Genomic DNA, 21,530 nt, shown 5'->3' with positions numbered 1-21,530 from the left:
GCCATTTGTAACCATGGTGCTAATTTTACAATAGGAGAAATTAAGAACTAAACAAACAGGGCTAAACATGCTTCAAAATGATGCCTTTGCTGTCCCTGGTGGAAAATTAGCTCAGGCATAATATAAATGTGAAATCAGCTTTTTTCTCAGATACATCCAGAAAACCTTGCCTATCTCTCCTTGGTCATTTGGATTAGGCTCAGGTGCATCACCATAAGGAAATTCTTACTTTGCTCTAATACCGTTTATCATGCTGTAGTTTCAAGTCATTTCTATTTTTTATATTTAAACCTTGGTTTTAAGCTGCATGTGATAGTTGTAACCTGTACCTGTAACTTCATCTCTCAGGAAACTGAAATTCGAGGACCATAAATTTTGGCCTGTCTGGGCTACGTAAGACATAAATTCAATCCAAAACTAAATAGCAGCAACAGCAACAAAAATCTTTGAGCTTTCAAAAGCATTAGATTTTCTCTTTTTCATTATTACTTATACCTAGGTATTCAGCAAAGCTCATTACATCTTGGCACATATAATGATATCATGTTGTAAAGTGTGGTAATTTTTATATAGTATATTAGAATAAACAAATGAGACAGCTACTTAGCCTAAAATGATCAGCACAGGATTTATGCCCACTCTCTACCCTACCCAGACATCTTAGATAACCAAATAGGAGCTCATCCCTAGGGACAACTGATTCCCTCTTAGAGTTTGTTAATTGGTCTTTATCTATGCATGGGGCCCTGTGAGATTTCCTCCAGCCACCTTGGCATGTCAATTGGTATTGTTATTTAGGTCTTCTTTAGGCTACTATATTGTTGCAATTTCATGGGTACAGTTTCCCTGTCCTATCTAGAAGACAGAATCTCATAGTAGACTTTCTGATCCTCTGGCTCTTACAATCTTTCTATCCCCTCTTCTTTGATATTCCCTGAACCATATATGTATGTGTTTTGTTACAGATATATCAAGGGGGGCTGGGAACTTCACAGTTTGTTCTCAATTGTGGCTTTCTATAATGGCCTCCTTCTGTTACAAAAAGAAGTTTCTTTGATAAGGAATAAGAGCTACACTTATCTATAAGTGTGAATATAAGTATTAAGAATGTAGTTTAAAAAATATACGGTTTGAGAAAGTAGCAGTAGTCAGTTCTTTCCTAAGATACCTGATCTGACTAGCCACTGATAGTTGGCTAGACTTAATATCAGGCATGATTTCCTTTCTGTTCACCAAACCTAAAGTACAAGTAGATGTCTGCTGGTGACCCCCAGTTTATAAGTGCCACTAATACACCTTTGGAGATATCTTGCCATGATGGTTATTTTTGTGTTTTGTAGGCATCACAGCTAGACAGGACTATTTGGTTTCTTTTTTCCCTTTGGAGCTTGCATTGCGTCTTCCAGTACTATGCGTGATAGTCCTAATGGAAGAGGCTTTCAATTTAGTTACAGTTGGATTCTTCCAAGTACTGTGGCTGAAGTGTGTAGTTTCTATAGCAATAGGGACTTATCTTCAGTCTCTGAGAGGCCAACGAGTAGCAAGAGCAATAACCTATATTGTTTGGGGCGTCCTTAAGATTCCCTCAACCAGCAATTCAGAAGGAATTTTTGTTTGTTTGTTTGTTTTTTATACCTGGTAATGGGATTTTTGTTGGATAGACTATAAGTTTTGGGGAGCATTATCATCTCTGGTGGTGTGACTTCATTTAAACATCATAAGTTGATTCCTTATGCATATTTCAAACATACTTAGTGATATTTTCTCACCTCTCCTCCTCTCCTTGTACATTATGTTCCATCTCCCATTCCCAGTTAAAGTATACCCCTATTTTCCTACCCATATCATATCTCTTGCTGTCCCCTCTCTACAGATCCCCCTATATGGTTCCTTTCTACAGTCTTGTGTGTGTGTGTGTGTGTGTGTGTGTGTGTGTGTGTGTGTGTGTGTGTGTGTGTGTTTTTACTCCAGGTAATATAAGCTGTGATCCGGAAATAAGAAAGAACATGTGACACTTGTCTTTTTTAGGTCTGCGATACCTCACTTTAGTATAATATTTTCTAGTGCTATCCATTTATCTGAAATTTTCTTTTTTTTTTTTTTTTTTTTTTTTTTTTTTTTTTTTTTTTCGAGTTTATGGTTTATTTATTTTTTTTTTTATTTATTCTTGTTACATCTCAATGTTTATCCCATCCCTTGTATCCTCCCATTCCTCCCCCCCCCCCCCCATTTTCCCATTATTCCCCTCCCCTATGACTGTTCCTGAGAGGGATTACGTCCCCCTATATATTCTCATAGGGTATCAAGTCTCTTCTTGGCTACTTGCTGTCCTTCCTCTGAGTGCCACCAGGCCTCCCCCTCCAGGGGACATGGTCAAATGTGAGGCACCAGAGTATGTGAGAAAGTCGTATCACACTCTCCACTCAACTGTGGAGAATATTCTGACCATTGGCTAGATCTGGGAAGGGGTTTAAAGTTTACCTCCTGTATTGTCCTTGGCTGGTGCCTTAGTTTGAGCGGGACCCCTGGGCCCAAATCTGCCTATCATATTTTTCTAATTGTAGATTTCTAGGACCCTCTGGATCCTTTATTTTGCTGTTCTCCCATGCGTCTCTCATTTAGAGTCCCAATAGGATGCCTTCCCCTCTGTCCCAGTTTCCTGGTAAGTGAAGGCTTTCGTGGGACATGCCCCTTGTGCTAGTATGCAGATATAAGTGAGTATATACCATTTGATTCTTTCTGCTTCTGGGTTAACTCACTCATTATGATCATTTCTAGCTCAATCCATTTATCCACAAATTTCGGGAATTCCTTGTTTTTAATAGCTGAGTAGTATTCCATAGTGTATATGTACCACAGTTTCTTTATCCACTCTTCTACTGAGGACACTTAGGCTGTTTCCATGTTCTGGCTATTATGAATAAGGCTGCTATGAACATGGTTGAGCAAATTTTCTTGTTGTGTGCTGGAGCATCTTCTGGGTATATTCCAAGGAGTGGAATAGCTGGGTCTTGAGGAAGCCCTATTCCCATTTTTCTGAGATAGCACCAGATAGATTTCCAAAGTGGCTGTACTAGTTTGCATTCCCACCAGCAATGAAGGAGTGTTCCTCTCTCCCCACATCCACGCCAGCATGTGGTGTCGCTTGAATTTTTGATCTTAGCCATTCTGATGGGTGTAAGATGGAATCTCAGAGTTGTTTTGATTTGCATTTCCCTGATGACTAAGGAGGTTGAGCATTTCTTTAAGTGTTTCTCAGCCATTTGATACTCCTCTGTTGAGAATTCTCTGTTTAGTTCCAAGCCCCATTTCTCAATTGGGTTATTCGGTTTGGTGGTGTTTAATTTCTTGAGTTCTTTATATATTTTGGATATTAGACCTTTGTCAGATGTAGGGTTGGTGAAGATTTTTTCCCAGTCTGTAGGCTGTCGCTTTGTTCTCTTGACAGTGTCTCCTGCCTTACAGAAGCTTCTCAGCCTCATGAGGTCCCATTTATTAATGGTTGACATTAAGGCCTGGGCCGTTGGTGTTCTGTTCAGGAAGTTGTCTCCTGTGCCAATATGTTCCAGGCTCTTTCCCACTTTTTCTTCTAAGTGAGTTAGTGTCTCTGGTTTTATGTTGAGATCTTTAATCCACTTGGATTTGAGTTTTGTGCAAGGTGACAAATATGGGTCCAGTTTCATTTTTTTACACATAGACCTCCAGTTAGACCAGCACCATTTGTTGAAGATGCTATCCTTTTTCCATTGAATGGATTTGGCTTCTTTGTCAAAAATCAAGTGACCATATGTGTGTGGATTCATATCTGGGTCTTCGATTCGATTCCACTGATCAACCAGCCTGTTGCTGTGCCAGTACCATGCTGTTTTAATTACTATTGCTTTATAGTACAGTTTGAGATCAGGTATGGAGATTCCTCCGGAGCATCTTTTATTGTACAAGATTGTTTTAGCTATTCTGGGTTTTTTGTTTTTCCATATGAAGTTCAGAATTGAACTTTCAATGTCTTTAAAAAATTGTGTAGTTATTTTGATAGGGATTGCATTGAATCTGTAGATTGCTTTTGGTAGGATGGCCATTTTTACTATGTTAATTCTCCCGATCCATGAGCAAGGAAGATCACGCCATCTTCTCAGGTCATCTTCAATCTCTTTCTTCAGAGTTTTGAAATTTTTTTCATACAAGTCCTTCACTTGCTTAGTTAGGGTAACTCCTAGATATTTTATATTGCTTGTGGCTAATGTGAAGGGTGTGGTTTTCCTAATTTCTTCCTCTGTAAGCTTGTCATTTGTGTATAGGAAGGCTACAGACTTTTTTGAGTTAATTTTGTATCCAGCCAATTTGCTGAAGGTGTTTATCAGCTTTAGGAGTTCTCTGGTGGAGTTTTGAGGGTCACTTATGTACACTATCATATCATCTGCAAAGAGGGATAATTTGACTTCCTCCTTTCCCATTTGGATACCCTTGATCTCCTTTTGTTGTCTTATTGCTCTGGCTAGAACTTCGAGTACTATATTGAAGAGATATGGAGAGAGTGGGCAGCCTTGCCTTGTTCCCGATTTGAGAGGAATTTCCTTGAGTATCTCACCATTTACTTTGATTTTGGCTATTGGCTTGCTGTATATAGCCTTTATTATGTTGAGGAAAGTGCCTTGTATCCCCGATCTCTCTAAAACTTTAAACATGAATGGGTGTTGAATTTTATCAAATGCTTTCTCTGCATCCAAGGAGATAATCATGTGGTTTTTTATTTTCAGTTTGTTTATATGATGGATTACATTGATGGATTTCCGTATATTAAACCATCCCTGCATGCCTGGAATGAAGCCTACTTGGTCATGATGAATGATATCTTTGATGTGCTCCTGTATTCGTTTTGCAAGTATTTTATTTAGTATTTTTGCATCTATGTTCATAAGAGAAATTGGTCTGAAATTCTCTTTCTTTGTTGAGTCTTTGTGAGGTTTAGGTATCAATGAGACTATGGCCTCATAGAATGAATTTGGTAATTTTCCATCCATTTCTATCTTTTGGAGTAGCTTGAAGAGTATCGGTATTAGCTCGCCCTTGAAGGTCTGGTAGAATTCTGCACTGAAACCATCTGGCCCTGGGCTTTTTTTGGTTGGGAGACCATCGATGATTGCTTCTATTTCTGTAGGGGAAATGGGACTATTTAACTTGTTTATCTGTTCTTCACTCAACTTTGGCAAGTGAACTTGATCAAGAAAATCGTCCATTTCCCTTAGATTTTCAAATTTTGTGGCGTATATGCCTTCAAAGTAGGATCTTATGATTCTTTGAATTTCTTCAGTGTCTGTTGTTATGTCTCCCTTTTCATTTCTGATTTTGTTCATTTCAATACTGTCTCTCTGCCTTTTAGTTAGTTTGGCTAATGGTCTGTCTATCTTGTTGATTTTCTCAAAGAACCAACTTTTGGTTTGTTGATTCTTTGGACTGTTTTCTTAGTTTCTAATTTGTTAATTTCAGCCCTGAGTTTGATAATTTCCAGGCGTCTACTCCTCTTGGGTGTTTCTGCTTCTTTTTTTTCTAGGGCTTCCAGTTGTGTTGTTAAGATGCTTATGTGCGATGTTTCCAATTTCTTTTTAAAGGCACTTAGTGCTATGAATTTTCCTCTTAGCACTGCTTTCAATGTATCCCACAAATTGGGTATGTTGTTTCTTCATTTTCATTGAATTTCAGAAACTCCTTGATTTCTTTCTTTATTTCTTCCCTGACCCAGGTGTCATTTAGCAGAGAGTTGTTTAGTTTCCACAAACGTGTAGGCTTTTTGTTATTTCTGTTGTTGTTGAATTGCAGCCTAAGAGCATGGTGATCTGATAGGATACAAGGTATTATTTCAATCCTCTTGTATCTGTTGAGGCTTGCTTTGTGACCTACGATGTGATCAATTTTGGAGAAGGTTCCATGGGGTGCAGAGAAGAAGGTGTATTCTTTCTTGTTTGGGTGAAAGGTTCTATAGATATCTGTTAGATCCATTTGACCCATGGCATTGGTTAATGATGTTATTTCTCGGCTTAGTTTCTGTTTCAATGACTTATCCTTCAGTGAGAGTGGGGTGTTGAAGTCTCCCACTATTATTGTGTGGGGATCGATGTGTGGTTTAAGCTTTTTTAGGAGATCTTTTACATATGTGGGTGCCCTTGTATTGGGAGCATAGATGTTCAGAATTGTGATGTCATCTTGGTTGACTTACCTTTGATGAGTATGAAGTGTCCTTCCTCATCCCTTTTGATTAATTTTGGTTGAAAGTCTATTTTGTTCGATACTAAAATGGCTACCCCTGCTTGCTTCTTGTGACCATTTGCTTGGAATATTTTTTTCCAACCTTTTACCCTGAGGTAATGCCTTTCATTATGGGTGAGATGTGTTTCTTGGATGCAGAAGAATGTTGGGTCTTGTTTATGTACCCATTCGGTTAGTCTGTGTCTTTTTATTGGAGAATTGAGGCCATTGATGTTGAGAGATATTAATGACCAGTGACTGTTAAGAGTCTTAATTTTGATGTTGTTTCCAGTCGAGCGTTTGTGTAGTTGTGTTTTTGCCATGGGGTAGTTATCTATTTCCTGGGTAGTTTTGGTTGTAGCTTGACCCTTTGGGATGGAGTTTTCCTTCTAGTACCTTCTGTAAAGCTGGGTTTGTGGATAGGTACTGTTGAATTTGTTTTTGTCATGGAATATTTTGTTTTCTCCATCAATGGTTATTGATAATTTTGCTGGGTAAAGTAGTCTGGCCTGGCATCTGTGTTCTCTTAGGGTTTGCAGGATCTCTGTCCAGGCCCTTCTGGCTTTTATGGTCTCTGCTGAGAAGTCAGGTGTAATTCTGATAGGTTTACCATTAAATGTTATTTGGCCCTTTTCCCTTGCAGCTTTTAATATTTTTTCTTTGTTCTGCATGTTTTGTGTTTTGATTATTATGTGGCGGGCAGTTTTTCTTTTCTGGTCAATTCTATTTGGTGTTCTGTAGGCCTCTTGTATGTTTATAGGCATCTCTTTCTTTAGATTGGGAAATTTTCTTCTATGATTTTGTTGAGAATAGTTTCTGGGCCCTGGAGTCTGATGTCTTCTCTTTCTTCAATGCCTATTATCCGCAAATTTCTTCTTTTCATGGTGTCCTTAATTTCTTGGATGTTTTGTGTCAGGAGTTTTCCAGATTTGGCATTTTCTTTAATGGTTGATTCAATATCTGTGATTGTATCTTCTAGCCCTGAGATTCGTTCTTCCATCTCTTGGATTCTGTTAGAAAGCTCACCTCTGTGTTGCTCGCCTTCTTCTCTGAGGTCTCACGTTCTCGTTTTTCTTCTGTCTGTGTGTTTATCATTGAATCCATTTTCATTTTCAGATCTTGAACTGATTTTTTGATTTCTTTCATCTGATTTTTTGTATATTCCTGAGTTTCTTCCATTGCCTCTTTATAGGTCTTCAGAGCTTGAACCGTTTAGTTATTTCTTCCATCTGGTTGTTTGCATTTTCCTGCAATTTTTCCAGTTCCACTCTATGTGCTTCTTTTATGTCTCTCACCTGTTGTCTGCGTCTTCCTGCATTTGATTACGAATTTTATTTGTTTCCTCCATTATCATCCTCATTACTAAGGATTTGATGTCATTTTCTTGTATTTCCGTTGTATTTGAGTTCTCTGGGTGGTTTTCTTTGGGATAGCTGGAAACTGGAGACGCCATGTTGTTTTGGGGTTTTTTGCGTATGCTTTTTTCGTTGTCCTTTAGACATCTTGCCGTCTTTGTTTTGTTGGGTAGCTTCCAGAGTTGAATGGAGGGTGTCTGATGATAGATTCACTTGTTTTCTTACGATTTCCCTAGGCTGCGAGCTCAAAGCTTCACTGTGTGGATGTTAGGAGGTTAGCCCTGTTGTTCTGGTCTCTCACAGCCAGTGATCTCAGTCCCTCTCTGCTGTGGATCCTGCAATTGTTCTGGGTCTCTGAATGAGCGTTGGGTCAGGCCAAGGTATCCACAGCCTTCTGTGTTCCCTGCCAAGTCCAGCCAGGAGCACTGGGACTGAACCACGGGCAGAACTCAGCTAGATTCTCAGGGCCAGAACCGTCTGCCAAGCTCAGCTAGGGATTTTGGGCCCAAAATGCACACAGGGCCCAGCCAGAATTTTTGGGCTGGGACTACGCACCAAGCTCCACTAGGGCCTTTTGGCCCAAAGTGCGTGCTGTGGTCAGTTATTGACTCAGGGCCTGAACTGACCACCAATCTCAGCCAGGAATTCTGGATTCAAACTGTACACTGTGTCCAACCAGAGTCTTAGAGCTGGTGGAACCGAGAGCTCTGTCCAGCCTGTGCCACAGCAGGAGAACTGCGGCTGCTCTGAGTTAGCGCCAGTGGTGGAACAAGTGCTCCGCCCGGACTGTGTCCCCGCAGGGGAGCTGCCGCTGAGCTGAGGTGGTGCCTAGGATGGAACCGAGCACGTCACCAAGCCTGCGCCACAGCAGGAGAACTGCGGCTGCTCTGAGTTAGCGCCAGTGGTGGAACAAGTGCTCCGCCCGCACTGTGTCCCCGCAGGGGAGCTGCCGCTGAGCTGAGGTGGTGCCTAGGATAGAACCGAGCACGTCACCAAGCCTGCGCCACAGCAGGAGAACTGCGGCTGCTCTGCGTTAGCGCCAGTGGTGGGACAAGTGCTCCGCCCGCACTGTGTCCCCGCAGGGGAGCTGCCGCTGAGCTGAGGTGGTGCCTAGGATGGAACCGAGCACGTCACCAAGCCTGCGCCACAGCAGGAGAACTGCGGCTGCTCTGAGTTAGTGCCTGTGGTGAAACCAAGTGCTCCGCCCAGACTGTGTCACCGCAGGGGAGCTGCCGCTGAGCTGAGGTGGTGCCTAGTGTGGAGCAGCGTGCTCAACTAAGCCTGCGCCACAGCAGGGGAGCTATGGCCACGCTGAGTTAGTGCCTCAGGCAGAATTGTTTGCTGGGCCGGGCCAATACCCGGGACTCTGGGGCCGAACTGTCCGCCGAGTCCAATCTGGGTCCAAAGGCTCCACGCGACCCAAATCCTGCCCCGAGTCCCCTCTCCCGCAGCAATTCCCACCAGCCACCACACCAATCGCCTCCACAGGAAGGCTATGAGCTGCAAACCTCAGCCGCCGCTGCTGGTGCCGCTGGTGCTGCCGCCTCTACCGCTGCCGCTCCGATCAGAGAAAAACCACGCTCCTCCCGTGTGCAGGGGCACGCAGGTCCTCCGCACCCTGGTCCCTCCGAACCGTGGAGCACTCCCGCTGCCGTGATGTTCGGACCTCGGTGTTCCTGGCTCAGAAATCTGTGCAATTCCCTGAATTGTTCACTGGAGCCTCCAAACGCGGTCCACACTGCTCGCCGCCATCTTGGATCCCCTTTATCTGAAATTTTCATCTGATAATTTTATTTGTATTTATCTTTACAGATGAATAGAATCCCATTGTGTGTATGTACCATGTTTCATCTGTTTATCAGTTGAAGGATATTAGGTTGTTTCCATTGCGTAGGTATTGTGAATAGAGTAGCAATGAACATGGCTGAGCAAGTATCTGTGAAGTAGAATGTTAGTCATTTGGATATATGCCAAGGAATGGTATACCTTAGCATATGGTAGACTCATTTTTAGCTTTTGAGGATTCTTCACACTGATTTCCAGAGTTGCTATACCAGTCTGCAATCCTACCAACAGTGAATATGGGTTATTCTTTCCTGTCATCTTTGCAAGCATTTGTTGCTAGTTGTTTTCTTGATTTTAGCCATTCTGAATGTGCTTAGTTGAAATCTCAAAAAAGGGGACTATTATCTAGAGTATATGAAGAACTCAAAAACAAAGAGTCAAGAAAACAAATAACTCAATTAAACAATGAGCTATTGATTTGAGCAGAGAATTCTCAAAAGAAGAAATAAAAACAACCGAGAGATATCTCAAAAAAGTATTCCTCATCCTTATTAATTTGAAAAATGAAAATTAGAACTGCATCAAGATTGCAAGGTACTCATAATGCCTTTTATGAATGATGTCTTGTCATGTGAAACATCAGTCATCCATCATTCTAATCAATTTAACAGTAGTCTCTGAGTATCATTTATATTTTTAAAACAGTATCTCTTATAGCCTAGGCTAGCCTTGAACTTCTGTCTTCTTGTCTCCACCTCTGAAGTTGTGGGAGTGTCATGCAACACAATGCCCAGTTTACTAGTGGTCAGGATTAAACCCAAGGCCTTATAGATGTTAGGCAAGCACTCTCCCAACATATAAAACATCAGCCTGTGGAGTATCTCTTATGTATTCCTGCCTGCTGTTCCTCTGAAAGGGTGTCTCAGAATTGAATGCTGCGCTCTCATATTCATTGATTGCTCTCCAATTACCCTTCTCTTTTTGACTCAGTCTTTTTCATCTTTTTTTTTTCCTAATTTAAGATAGCATTTATGTTTTGAGCAATTACATTGCAGGACCAACTCATCTTATGTATACATACTTTCAAAATGTGTAAATGAAGAGACAAAAAATTGATAGGACCATTATCCACTAATATATAAAATTCGACAGTCAATGGGTAGCTAAAATAAAGAAGCTAATTGCCTCTCTTGGCCTCTTTTCTCCCTCCTATGTTTTTAAAAATTAATTAAGTTATTTATTTACTTTAAATCCCAATCCAAGCTTCCCTTCCCTCCTCCCCTCCCAGTCCCTTCCTCTCCCCTCCCCTCCCCTCATCCCCCTCCTCTTCTCTGAAAAGGGGAGGGCTTCCATGGATATTAGCCAGGCTTGACATATCAAGTTGCAGTAAGACTAGGTGCACCTTCTTCTACTGAGACTAGACAAAGCAGCCAAAATAGAGGAAAGGGATCCAAAGGCAGGCAATGTAGTTAGAGATCGCCCCTGCCCCTTCTTTAGGAGTCCCACATGAGGACCCAGCTGCACAACTCTTACATATGTGCAGAGGGCCTAGGTGTGTCCTGTTCATGCTCTCTGGTTGGTGGTTCAGTCTCTATGAATGCCTATGGGCTCAGGTTATTTGATTCTGTAGGTTTTCCTATACTGTCCTTAACCCCTGTGACTTTTCCAATCCTTCATTCCCCTCTTCCATAGGATTTTCAAAGCTCTGCCTAATGTTTGGCTGTGGGTCTCTGTATCAGTTTCCATCAGTTGCTGGGTGAAGCCTCACAGAGGGCAATTATGCTAATCTCCTATCTGCAAGTAGCAGAGTATCATTAATAATGTCAGGAGTGGGCTTCCTCTCATGGCCTGGATCTCAAGCTAGGCCAGTCATTTGTCAGTGCTTCCCTCAAATTCTGCTCCATTTTTTACCTCTGCACATCTTGTAGGCAAAACAAATTGTGAACCTAAGGTTTTGTGGCTGGATTGGTGTTTCAGTCCCTACATTGAAAGTCTTGCTTGGCTACAGGAGATGGCCACTTCAGGCTCCAAATCCCCCATTGCTAGCTAGGGTCACCTTCATAGAATCCTGGGAGTTTGTAGAGTCCTAGGTTTCCAGCTGGTCCTATAGATGCCCCCAATCCACTTGTCTCTGTCAGTACCCTCTTCCTCCATGCTCCCCCACCTCATCCCTCCTGCTTCCATCTCCACACCCTTTCCTACATAGTCCCCTCCCTCCATATACCCCCAATGTCTATTTCTATTTCAAATTCTAAGTGGGATTCGAGCATTCCCCCTTGAGCCTTCCTTGTTATTTAACTTTTTTGTGTCGTCCATGGATTAAAGAATTGTTAGCCTGTACTTTATGATTAATATCTACTTATAAGTGAATATGCACCATATTTGTCTGGGTTATTTTACTGAACATGATATTTTTGTTTTGTTTCGTTTTTGCTTCTCAAGAAAAGATTTCTCTATGCAGCTTTAGTGATCCTGGAGTTCCCTTCGTAGAACAGGCTGGCCTCGAACTAAGAACTCAGAGATCTGCCTGCCTCTGCCTTCCACGTGTTGAGATTAAAGGCATGCACCACCACCCAGTCATGATCTTTTCTAATTCCATGAGCCTGTGAATTTCATGATGTTATTGCTTTTAATGGTTGAATACTACTCCACTGTGTAAATGTGCCACATTTTCTTTATCCATTCTTTGGTTGAGGGACATCTAGATTGTTTCCATTTTCTGGCTATTATGAATAAAGCTGCTATGAACATATTTGATCAAGTATCCTTGGGGCATGGTGGAGCATTTTTTGTGTATATGCCCAGAAGTGGGTCTTGAGGTAGATCTATTCCCAATTTTCTGAGAAAGTGTCAGATTGATTTCCACAGTAGTTGTATAAGTTTGCACTCCCACTAGCAATAGAGAAATGTTCTCCTTGCTCTACATCCTTGTCAGTATGAGCTGTCACTTTTTTGATCTTAGTCATTCTGATACCTTCCATTTCTTTAATTTCTTTTTGAAGGCAGTTCTAAATATTATAAAACACTAGGTCTGCAGGAGACATTTACAATACAAAATTTCCAGCCTCCTGGTGGTGGTACACACCTTTAATCCCAGCACTCAGGGAGGCAGAGGCAGGCTGATCACTGTGAGTTCAAGGCCAGCCTGGTCTACAAAATGAGTCCAGGACAGCCAAGGCTACACAGAGAAACCCTGTCTCAAAAGATTCAAAACATAAACCCTCCTCTCCTTGTACCTGTATATTTTGTTCTTTTTATTTCTGTGGAAAACGTAATTTTCTCACTTTGAATAATGAATACAATTTCAAAAATCAGAGTTTGAAAGTTAAGAATATAAACAAAAATATCTATAAATATAATAAAATTGTGTTTGTACATAATTTGACTTCTTTAAGTTAAAAATTACAGTGTATTCCAAGCACTAAGTTCAACAACTAATAAATGCTATCTCCTTTAGCTTAAAAACTTCTGCACAGCAAAGGACACCATTGTTCTGACAAAGCAGCAACCTGCAAATGGGAAAAGTTTTTGTTTGTTTGTTTGTTTGTTTTTACCAACTACACATCCAATAGAGGGCTAATATTCAGCGTACATTAAGAACTCAAAAATCTTGTTATCAAGAAAACAAATAACCAAATTTTAAAAACGGGGTACAGATATAAACAGAATTTTCAACAGAGAATTCTCAAATAGCTGAGAAGTACGTAAAGAAATACTCAACATCTTTAGCTGTCAAGGAAATGCAAATTGAAACTACTTTGAGATTCCATCTTATGTCTGTTAGGATGGGATGGCTAAGTTCAATAACTCAAGTGAAAACTCATCCTGGTAAGGATATGTAGTAAGGAAACACTTTTGCATCACTAGTGGGAGTGAGACCTTTACCACCACTATAGAAATCAGGTGGCAGTTCTTTAGGAAGATGGGAACCGATCTACTCAAAATTCAAATCTACCACTCTTAGGCATATATCTAAAGGAGAATTCATGTTATTCCAGAGATAACTTGCTGAACTATGTTCATTGCTGCTCTATTAATAATAGCCAGAAACTAGGAACAATATAGGTGTCCCTTAACAGAAGAATTTATTTAAAAAGTGTGGTATATTTACACAATAGAATATTGCTCGGCCATAAAAGTGGCATTATGCAATTCACAAGTAAATGAATGGAACTAGAAAAAAAAATCATCCTGGGTGAGGTAACTGAGAACTAGAAAAACAAACATGGTATACATTTGCTTATATGTGAATATTAACTGTTAGGTCAGTAATAATCAAGCTATGATCCACAGAACCACAGAAGTTAGGTATGGAGTAAGGAGCTAGAGGGGACAGATAGCTCTCCCTAGGAAAAAGAAATAGAATAGATAGTTATGGATAGATGGGGGAAGACTGGAATGGAGGATCAGTTGGGTTGGGGCAGTGAAGAGGAGGAAAATGAAAACAGAGAGAGAGAGAGAGAGAGAGAGAGAGAGAGAGAGAGAGAGAGAGAGAGAGAGAGAGAGAGGAGAGAGAGAGAGAGAGAGAGAGAGGAGAGAGAGAGAAGACTGAGAGGAGGAGAGGAGAGAGAGGAGAGGAGGAGAGGAGAGAGGAGAGAGAGAGAGAGAGAGAGAGAGAGAGAGAGAAGAGCTTCCTAAAAAGTATATATACATGAAGGCAAACAGAAATCAACAAATAGTGGGAGAGACAGAGTTCTTTTTAAGGAATAAAGTTTCCAGTACTGAGATTAGGTTACATCTAATTGAGTTGTTGAGAAATGGGTCCCATGAGAACCCCCAAATAGCATGGGTCTGTTGCCAAGACTATAGGCTGCTCTTCACAAACTGATGGCAAGACAATATTGCTGAAGACAGCATCTGCTCATCTTATTGAATATGGAGAAGTCAAGCTAGTGCTTACAGAGAGACTTCACCCCTCTGTGCTAGCATCTTTGGTACAGGAATTACTCTTCACACTACCAAAGGAGAAACAAAAATACCAATGCAGCTACAAATCTTTTGATCTACAGCGGTGTCCTACCTTCAAAAAATGCTAATGTGATGGTGGCACAAAGCTTGTGGGAGAAACCAACTGATATCTGATTTGATTTAAGTCCCACCCCACAAGATGAAACCCATACTCAAAGCTGTTTAGGTGATTCAGAACCAAAGACTGAATGGCCCAGAGTCCTAGGGTCAAATCAAATACTACTCTTCTACTAAAAGAACATAACAATAAAATGACTCTTAGTGACATTCTGCTATGCTCAAAAATCAGTGTCTTGTTCAGCCATCATCAGAGAAGTTTCCTCCTGCAGCCAATTGGAAGAATTGCAGAGACCCACAGCCAGACACTATGCAGAGAGTGAAAGATATTGGAACACTCAGCCCTAAACAGGTTGTCCCCATCAAATCCCTCTGCTCAGGGCTTGGAAAACCCTGTGGAAGAGGAGGCCAGAAGAGCATAAGAGCCATATGGAGATATAGGGTGCCAAGAAAACATGGTCCTCTGTATCAACAGGGTAGACACAAATATGATCACAGAATGAGGCAGCATGCACAGGGCCTGCATGGGTCTGCACAAGCTGGGGTCATAGAGCTAAAAGGAAAAGCGGACATATGCCCCTATACCTAGCCCAGAAGCTATATACAATTGATAACTACTTGCAAATAAAAGTGTAATTTTCTCCAAAGGCATCCCACTGGAGAAACAAACTACTCGTAAGAGTAGGCAACATGCCCAGTAGTAGATGACCAATAGAAAATGAATTCTATGGCATCTTTGGTGGTTTCTTATCTCATAATGTCACATCAGGGCTTCTTTTTTTATACTGTCTTTTGTCTATTATATATAATATATATTTATATATATTTATTTTATATATTATGTATGAAATGAACAATTTGGTACTAGAAATTGAGAAGAGATATAGTCTTCTTTTTTATTCTATAGGTCCTTCCTGTATATATAGTATGCTTCTGGTTTTGTTGTTTTATGGGATACCTGAGTGTGTTAATGTGTGGATCTCTCCTTTTATATCTGTTTCTTGTGCCTTTTATTGAGCTCTTTTCCTTTTGTTTGTATTGTCCTATTCTTTTTTTTTCTAGTTTATTTATTTTTTTTCCTTTTATCTTTTATTTTTTTTATTAATTTATTCTTGTTACATCTATTGTTCTATTCTTATGGGTTAGTTTTTGTTTCATCTTGTATTGTATTTTATTATTATTCCTTAGAAGCCTGTTTGTTTTTTAATGACAGACAGAAAGAAGGTGAATCTGGGTGGAAGGGGAAGGAGAAGGCACTTGGAGGAGTAGAAGGAGGGAAGCCATAATCAAGATATATTATATAAGGAAAAATCTATTTTCAACAAAAGAAAATTTAAAGTATATGCATATACAAAATGTTATCATATCGATATATCATTTATATTCTATAACTAACAGTATATCATAAACCTCTTCCATGTTTATTCAATATGTTTCAATCACTTTAATGGCTATATAATATCCCATTAAATTGAATGTGTATTTATTCTCTGCCATTAGCTTTAAGAAAGCATTCTACCGTCCTACATTCATCATCTTTCCTGGCCATAGATAGCAGGATTACAGCCAGACATAGTAGCATACTGTGACATATCAAGTCCTTGTGGCTCTGAAACAGAAGGGCTATGAATTCAAGGCCAGATTTGGCTACATAGCCCTTTTCTCAAAATACTAAGAAAATATGGTTTACTTTTCTCAATTCCTGTTTCTTTCTTAGTGCTTTTTGTGTGCTTACCTCAGTTACTAGATTCTCGAATAAACATTTTTGTTTTAGTAACTGTTGCTTTAGCTGGAGCCATTCACATCTTTGGTATTCTGGGTTTATTTTAATCAACAAGAAACACACTAGAAATTGACCCAGATCTTGTATATTCAAGGCAAATGTTCTACTGCTGAACTATATCTCCATCTTCCCCCAAAATACAGTTAATGCTGAGTACAACCTAAGCTCTGGGAAATGGCCCTTGGCCTTTTGGGTTATTTTTCTCATACAAATAGTGGGAAAACATAAGCATTCTCTGAAGACTTACTAGTGTAGTAACTTCCTTCCTAGAGCTCCATGTCCCCTTTTGAAAACTGAAAATAAGAATTACTTGCCTACTGAATGGAACCGAAATGATTCTTCACATGTGTTAGGAGGTGAGATCCTCACCCTGAGCTTTTACTTTGTCTGCAGGGCTACTTGAAGCAGTGCCGAAAGAGAAGGGACATGTTCAGTGATGAGCAACTCAAGATCATCTTTGGGAACATTGAAGACATCTACAGATTTCAGATGGGCTTTGTGAGAGACCTGGAGAAGCAGTACAACAATGATGATCCCCACCTCAGCGAGATAGGACCCTGCTTCCTAGAGCATGTAAGCATCTTGCTTTCTCCAGTTTTAAAGAAATGTTAGGAAACAATCAAAAACGATGTGAGCTTTCTGATTCTAGCCAGCTGGGATGTACTGAAATGGGAATGAGTTCTTCTATGATTCTGATTTTTGATCCTTCATCTTTAACCAGGTTAGGAAGGTTTATAACTTGTTTAGGATTAGTTTTCTTTGTTATTGTAATCTCTTCTCTCTCTAATTTTTTGGGAAGATATCACAAAGTTTTTTTTTCTAACCTCTCTTTTCCTTTGCTGTTGGGTTCAGCTTCTATGAGTCCTGATTATTTGGGGAGGAATTCAATTCACTGTATAATTGGAGACATAAGAGAAGGCATAGTTTTCAAGAAAGTAGTTCCTGAAAGATGTTGAAGGATCAGAACTAGAGTATGAGAAGTGGCAAGTGTAACAAAAGGACCCTAGACATAAAGTAAACAGACTAGTGAGAATTTGGGACCTGTATCTGACGTTACTGGCTAACTTCAACTCTATTGTCATATTTGAACTTCAATATCTTCATGTAGAATATTAGAAAAATTTGCAGCAGTAACTTTGTGGTTCTCTCCTTTGTGTATCTTTCATAAACAATTATATCTAACTTGTATAAAGTATTTTAAATTTATTTTATTATTTTTTGTGCGTGCATGTTTTATCTCCATGTATATCTCTGTGCATCATATGTGTGCAGTACCCAAGGAGGCCAAAAGAAGACTTCTAATCCTGGAGTTACAGATGGTTTTGAGCTCTGACTTTGCTCTGAACTGCTAAACCATCTTTCCATCCCTTTAACATATTTTCTTAAGAGATAACATATAAGTGTGTATCAAAATTCAGGCTATATAGAACAAATTTTTTGCAAGGGCACTGCTTTGTTTATGAGAGTGTGTGTTGAAGGGTTCTTCTAGACAACTCTTACGTTCAGTGATTTCAGTAATTTGCTAAGAAATCTGACATGGTATTCTTTTTTATATATATAATGAAACAACTAAAGCTATCAAGAAAAGAGAAAAAGAACACCTGGCAGAATAAGAGTCATGTGTAATATCTGTCAGAGAAACTAAAGTTTCTGTGCCCAAGGTTTCATGGAGAGTGAGTATACTATACCATCGTATACCATACACTTAAATTTTAGGTTTAGAAGAAAGCAAATATTTGCTATAAATCATATTGTTTCTGCTGACCGGGCACAATGAGCTGTTGTGACCATGGCATTGTTGAGGATCCCTTTTGATATACAATGTTTGTGAAGGGCAAACTTTTAAAGTAGATCCTTCTACTTAAAAGTTATCACAGGCCTGCTGTGATAACTCTTTCTACACAGCCATTTCACATAATGCTTGAGTAATTTTATAAATATTAAACATGTTTCTGACTGGGTAGTTTTTTCCCAAAATTTTAGCCAACAAACACTCTGAGAGATCTAGAATCATCATGCACAAAACTGTTGATTACATTCAGTGTTGTGTGTCATAGAGTTTGAGCAGAATAAAAAAAAATTCCATGTGGCATTTTGCTCTTAAATACTACATAAGAGCAGGTTAGATCTATGTAATTTATATCAACATATGGATATCAATCACATTTTAGGAAAGCAGAAAGCAGACAAATGTTCTCAATTAGAGGTTGCCCCACACATTGTCATTTGTGTTATTAGCGTTCTTTGTCTCTACGCACTAGATTTCAAGTAGCTTTTTCCTATATATAATAATTATAACAACCTAAACATGTCTTGAGGCATTATCCTATATTCCCTAGATGAGAAAAAGACTTGCTTGCTTTAATTTGTTAATGTGGTTAATTTGAATTAAACAGTTTTCATATGATAAATGAATATTGTAAAGCTGGGATAAATATTTGATAATGATATACTATCCATTTAAAATACTCTTTTGCCTTTAAAAATCACATTGTTTATTAGTTCTAGGATGTCATTTATCAACTTGGGTATAACTTATATATAAGATTCCCCAATATGAATTATATATTGCAATGCATTTTTTTGGTTATTTCATTTAATCAAATTTATTTATTTATTTATTTATTTATTTATTTTAAATCAAAATCACAGCCCTCTCCCTCCTCTCCTCCTGGCCCCACCCTCCCGCACTCTTCCCCCTTTCCCCTCCCTTCTTCTCAGAAAAGGGGAGCCTCCCAATCCCCCCACCCCCATACAGAAACCACCCCAGCACATCAAAGTCATAGCAGAACTAAGCACAACCTCTTCCACTGAGGCTAGACAAAGCAGGCCAGCTAGGGGAAAGTGCTCCAAAATCAGGCATCAGAGTCCATGTTAGAGACAACCCTGCTACAATTGCTAGGGAGCTCACATGAAGATCAAGCTGCCCATCAGATACAGATGTGTAGGGGGTCTAGGACCAGTCCATGCATGCTCTTTGGTTGGTGCTTCAGCCTCTATAAGCCCCTATGGGCCTAGGTTAGTTGACTCTGTTATATTCTTGAGGAGTCCTTGTCCTCTCCAGGACCTTATACACTTCCCCCAACTCTTCCACAAGACTGTCTGAACTCTTCCTAATGTGTGCCTGTGGGTCTCAGCATCTGTTTCAATCTCCTGCTGGGTGGAGCATAACAGAGTATCATTAATAATGTCAAGAGATAGGTCCTTCCTATGGCATGGGTACCAGGTTGGGCCAGTCATTAGTTGGTGATTCCCTTAGTCTCTGCTTTATCTTTATCCCTGCACATCTTGTAGGCAGGGTAAATTTTGAGTAAAAGGCTTTGTGGATGGCATGGTGTGCCCCTCCCTCTACTGGAAGTCCTGCCTAGCTAGGAGGTGGCCACTTCAGTCTCCATGTCCCATGCAGTTAGGAGTCTCAGCTAGAGTCCCCCCCCCATATCCTCCCATGAGCCTACCCTTTTGAAGGTCTTCAGTTTGTCTCACAGATGCCCTCCCCTCCTCAGTTTCCCTTCTCTCTTCCTGCCCTCTAACCTGCCACTCCAGCTCTCCTCACATCTGATCTCCATCCATATTCCCCTCTCCACTCCCTCTCTCTCTCTTGATCCACTTTGGATGTTTATTCCATTTCTCCTTCTGAATGGGATTAAAGCATCCTCCCTCTTATAAGTGGATATTAGCCATATAGTACATGACAACCACACTACCAAAGCAGCTAAGTAACAAGGAGGGTCCAAGGAAGGATTTTTTTTTTTTTTTGTAATTGTATGTAGTTTTGTAACTACCATTATAATCGAGAAATAGAATATTTTATTTCTATCACTATACCAAAGATCTTGTTCTTCTTTTATATTTTAACACCTGGTTCCTCCAAACCTTGACCTATTTTTCATTATAATACCACTGCTTTTTCTAGGATGTCATATAAAATGGAACCAAACAATATGATCATTTGTATTTGCCTTTTTTTTTACTTAGCATAATGCCTTTGATTCCATTCATGTATGATACATGTACCAGTAGTTAATTTTATTTTTACTTTTTCACCAATTTGTGGATAGGGTTGCTCCCAGCTATAAATTATTATAAATAAGGCTCCTGTGGATATTCAAGCATAAGATTTGATGAGAACATACTTTTTTATTTTGTCTTGGATAAATAACTAGGGTTAGGATAGCTAGGTTGTATGCATTTTAAACACTGCAGATGTTTCCTTGATTTTATAAATCTAAAACATTTCCAATGTGATGTTTTCACTACTAGCATTACAAGTGTTTCAGGTGCCCTATATAATTATCAACATGTGACATTATCAATTCAAAGTGCTCAGCCATTCCATTAAGTAGAATGTGGTATCTCATTATGGTTTTAAATAACTTTTTACAGCTCAGTCTCCATAGGGGTCCCCTAGTAAGGAGAGCAGGGGCTGTCCCTGCCATGGACTCTGTTGCCTCCTCTTTGATCACTTCTCCCTGGTGAGGTGCCTTACCATGCCGCAGAAGAAGAGGATGCAGGCAGCCCTGATGAGACTTGGTAGGCTGGGGTCAGTTGATAGAATTGAAGGGCTTCCCCTCTCTGAGGACTAGGGGAGGGTGGGTGCTACAATTGGGAGGTAAAGTGAATACTTTTAAAAATGAATTTAAATTAAAAACTAAAATTTAAATAACTTTTTAATTACTTTTTTAGGCTAGCAGACAAAACAATAAGTTTTGTTATGGTATTTTCACACGTGTGTGTCATTACACTTTGTTCTAATTCTCTGTCACTACTCTCCTATATTGTCATCCTCTGTGGCTCCTATAACCCTCTGCCTGGTTTGTTTCTTTCCTTTTGTCTACTGTTCTCCTTTCATGCCATATGTGATCTATTTGCCCTCTCTTTTTACATTTCCTCTTAAGATCATCTCTGACTTATCTTATGATCCTCCTAGTTTCATGATCACCGTGTGTGTGTGTGTGTGTGTGTGTGTGTGTGTGTGTGTGTGTGTAAACTAGAGAAGTAACAAGTGTAACAAAAGGACATCTGCCTGAGTTTACTGGATAACACCCGTGCTCACATATGTACACACATTTCCCCATATTAAGCCAAGATTCCTTATAGGAGAGGAAATTATGTTTCTGCCTTATTTCACTAAACATAATAATTTCCTGTTAATGTTCTGACTTCAGTTTTAATTACAGCTCCATAGAATTTTAATTTATATTTTACTACATTTTAAAAACATTCATTTATTGATAATATCTATATGGATTCTATTTCCCGGCTATTGTGAATAGTGCAGAAACAAACAATAGTATGGCAGTAGCTCTATGGTATGTAGCATGTAGATTCAGAATCCTTTA

At 39.7% G+C, this 21,530-nt stretch overlaps 2 protein-coding genes across 7 annotated transcripts in view; one reads left to right on the top strand and one right to left on the bottom strand.

The window, feature by feature from the left end:
* Positions 1-21,530, bottom strand: part of Klhl15 (kelch like family member 15) — a 932,444-nt gene that overhangs the window by 112,781 nt on the left and 798,133 nt on the right. The gene's annotated exons all lie outside the window — the stretch shown is intronic.
* Arhgef9 (Cdc42 guanine nucleotide exchange factor 9) overlaps positions 1-21,530 on the top strand; it is a 158,724-nt gene that overhangs the window by 86,373 nt on the left and 50,821 nt on the right. For all 5 annotated transcript variants that reach the window (XM_051142436.1, XM_051142439.1, XM_051142438.1 and 2 more), the window contains exon 4: positions 16,585-16,764. In XM_051142436.1, the coding sequence (XP_050998393.1) occupies positions 16,585-16,764 (180 nt within the window). The remainder of the gene's footprint in view (positions 1-16,584; positions 16,765-21,530) is intronic.

This window comes from Acomys russatus, chromosome X (assembly GCF_903995435.1).
Source record: "Acomys russatus chromosome X, mAcoRus1.1, whole genome shotgun sequence".
NCBI lineage: Eukaryota > Metazoa > Chordata > Mammalia > Rodentia > Muridae > Acomys > Acomys russatus.
Note: the sequence above shows the minus strand (reverse complement) of the source record. Positions and strands in the feature narration are given on the sequence as shown.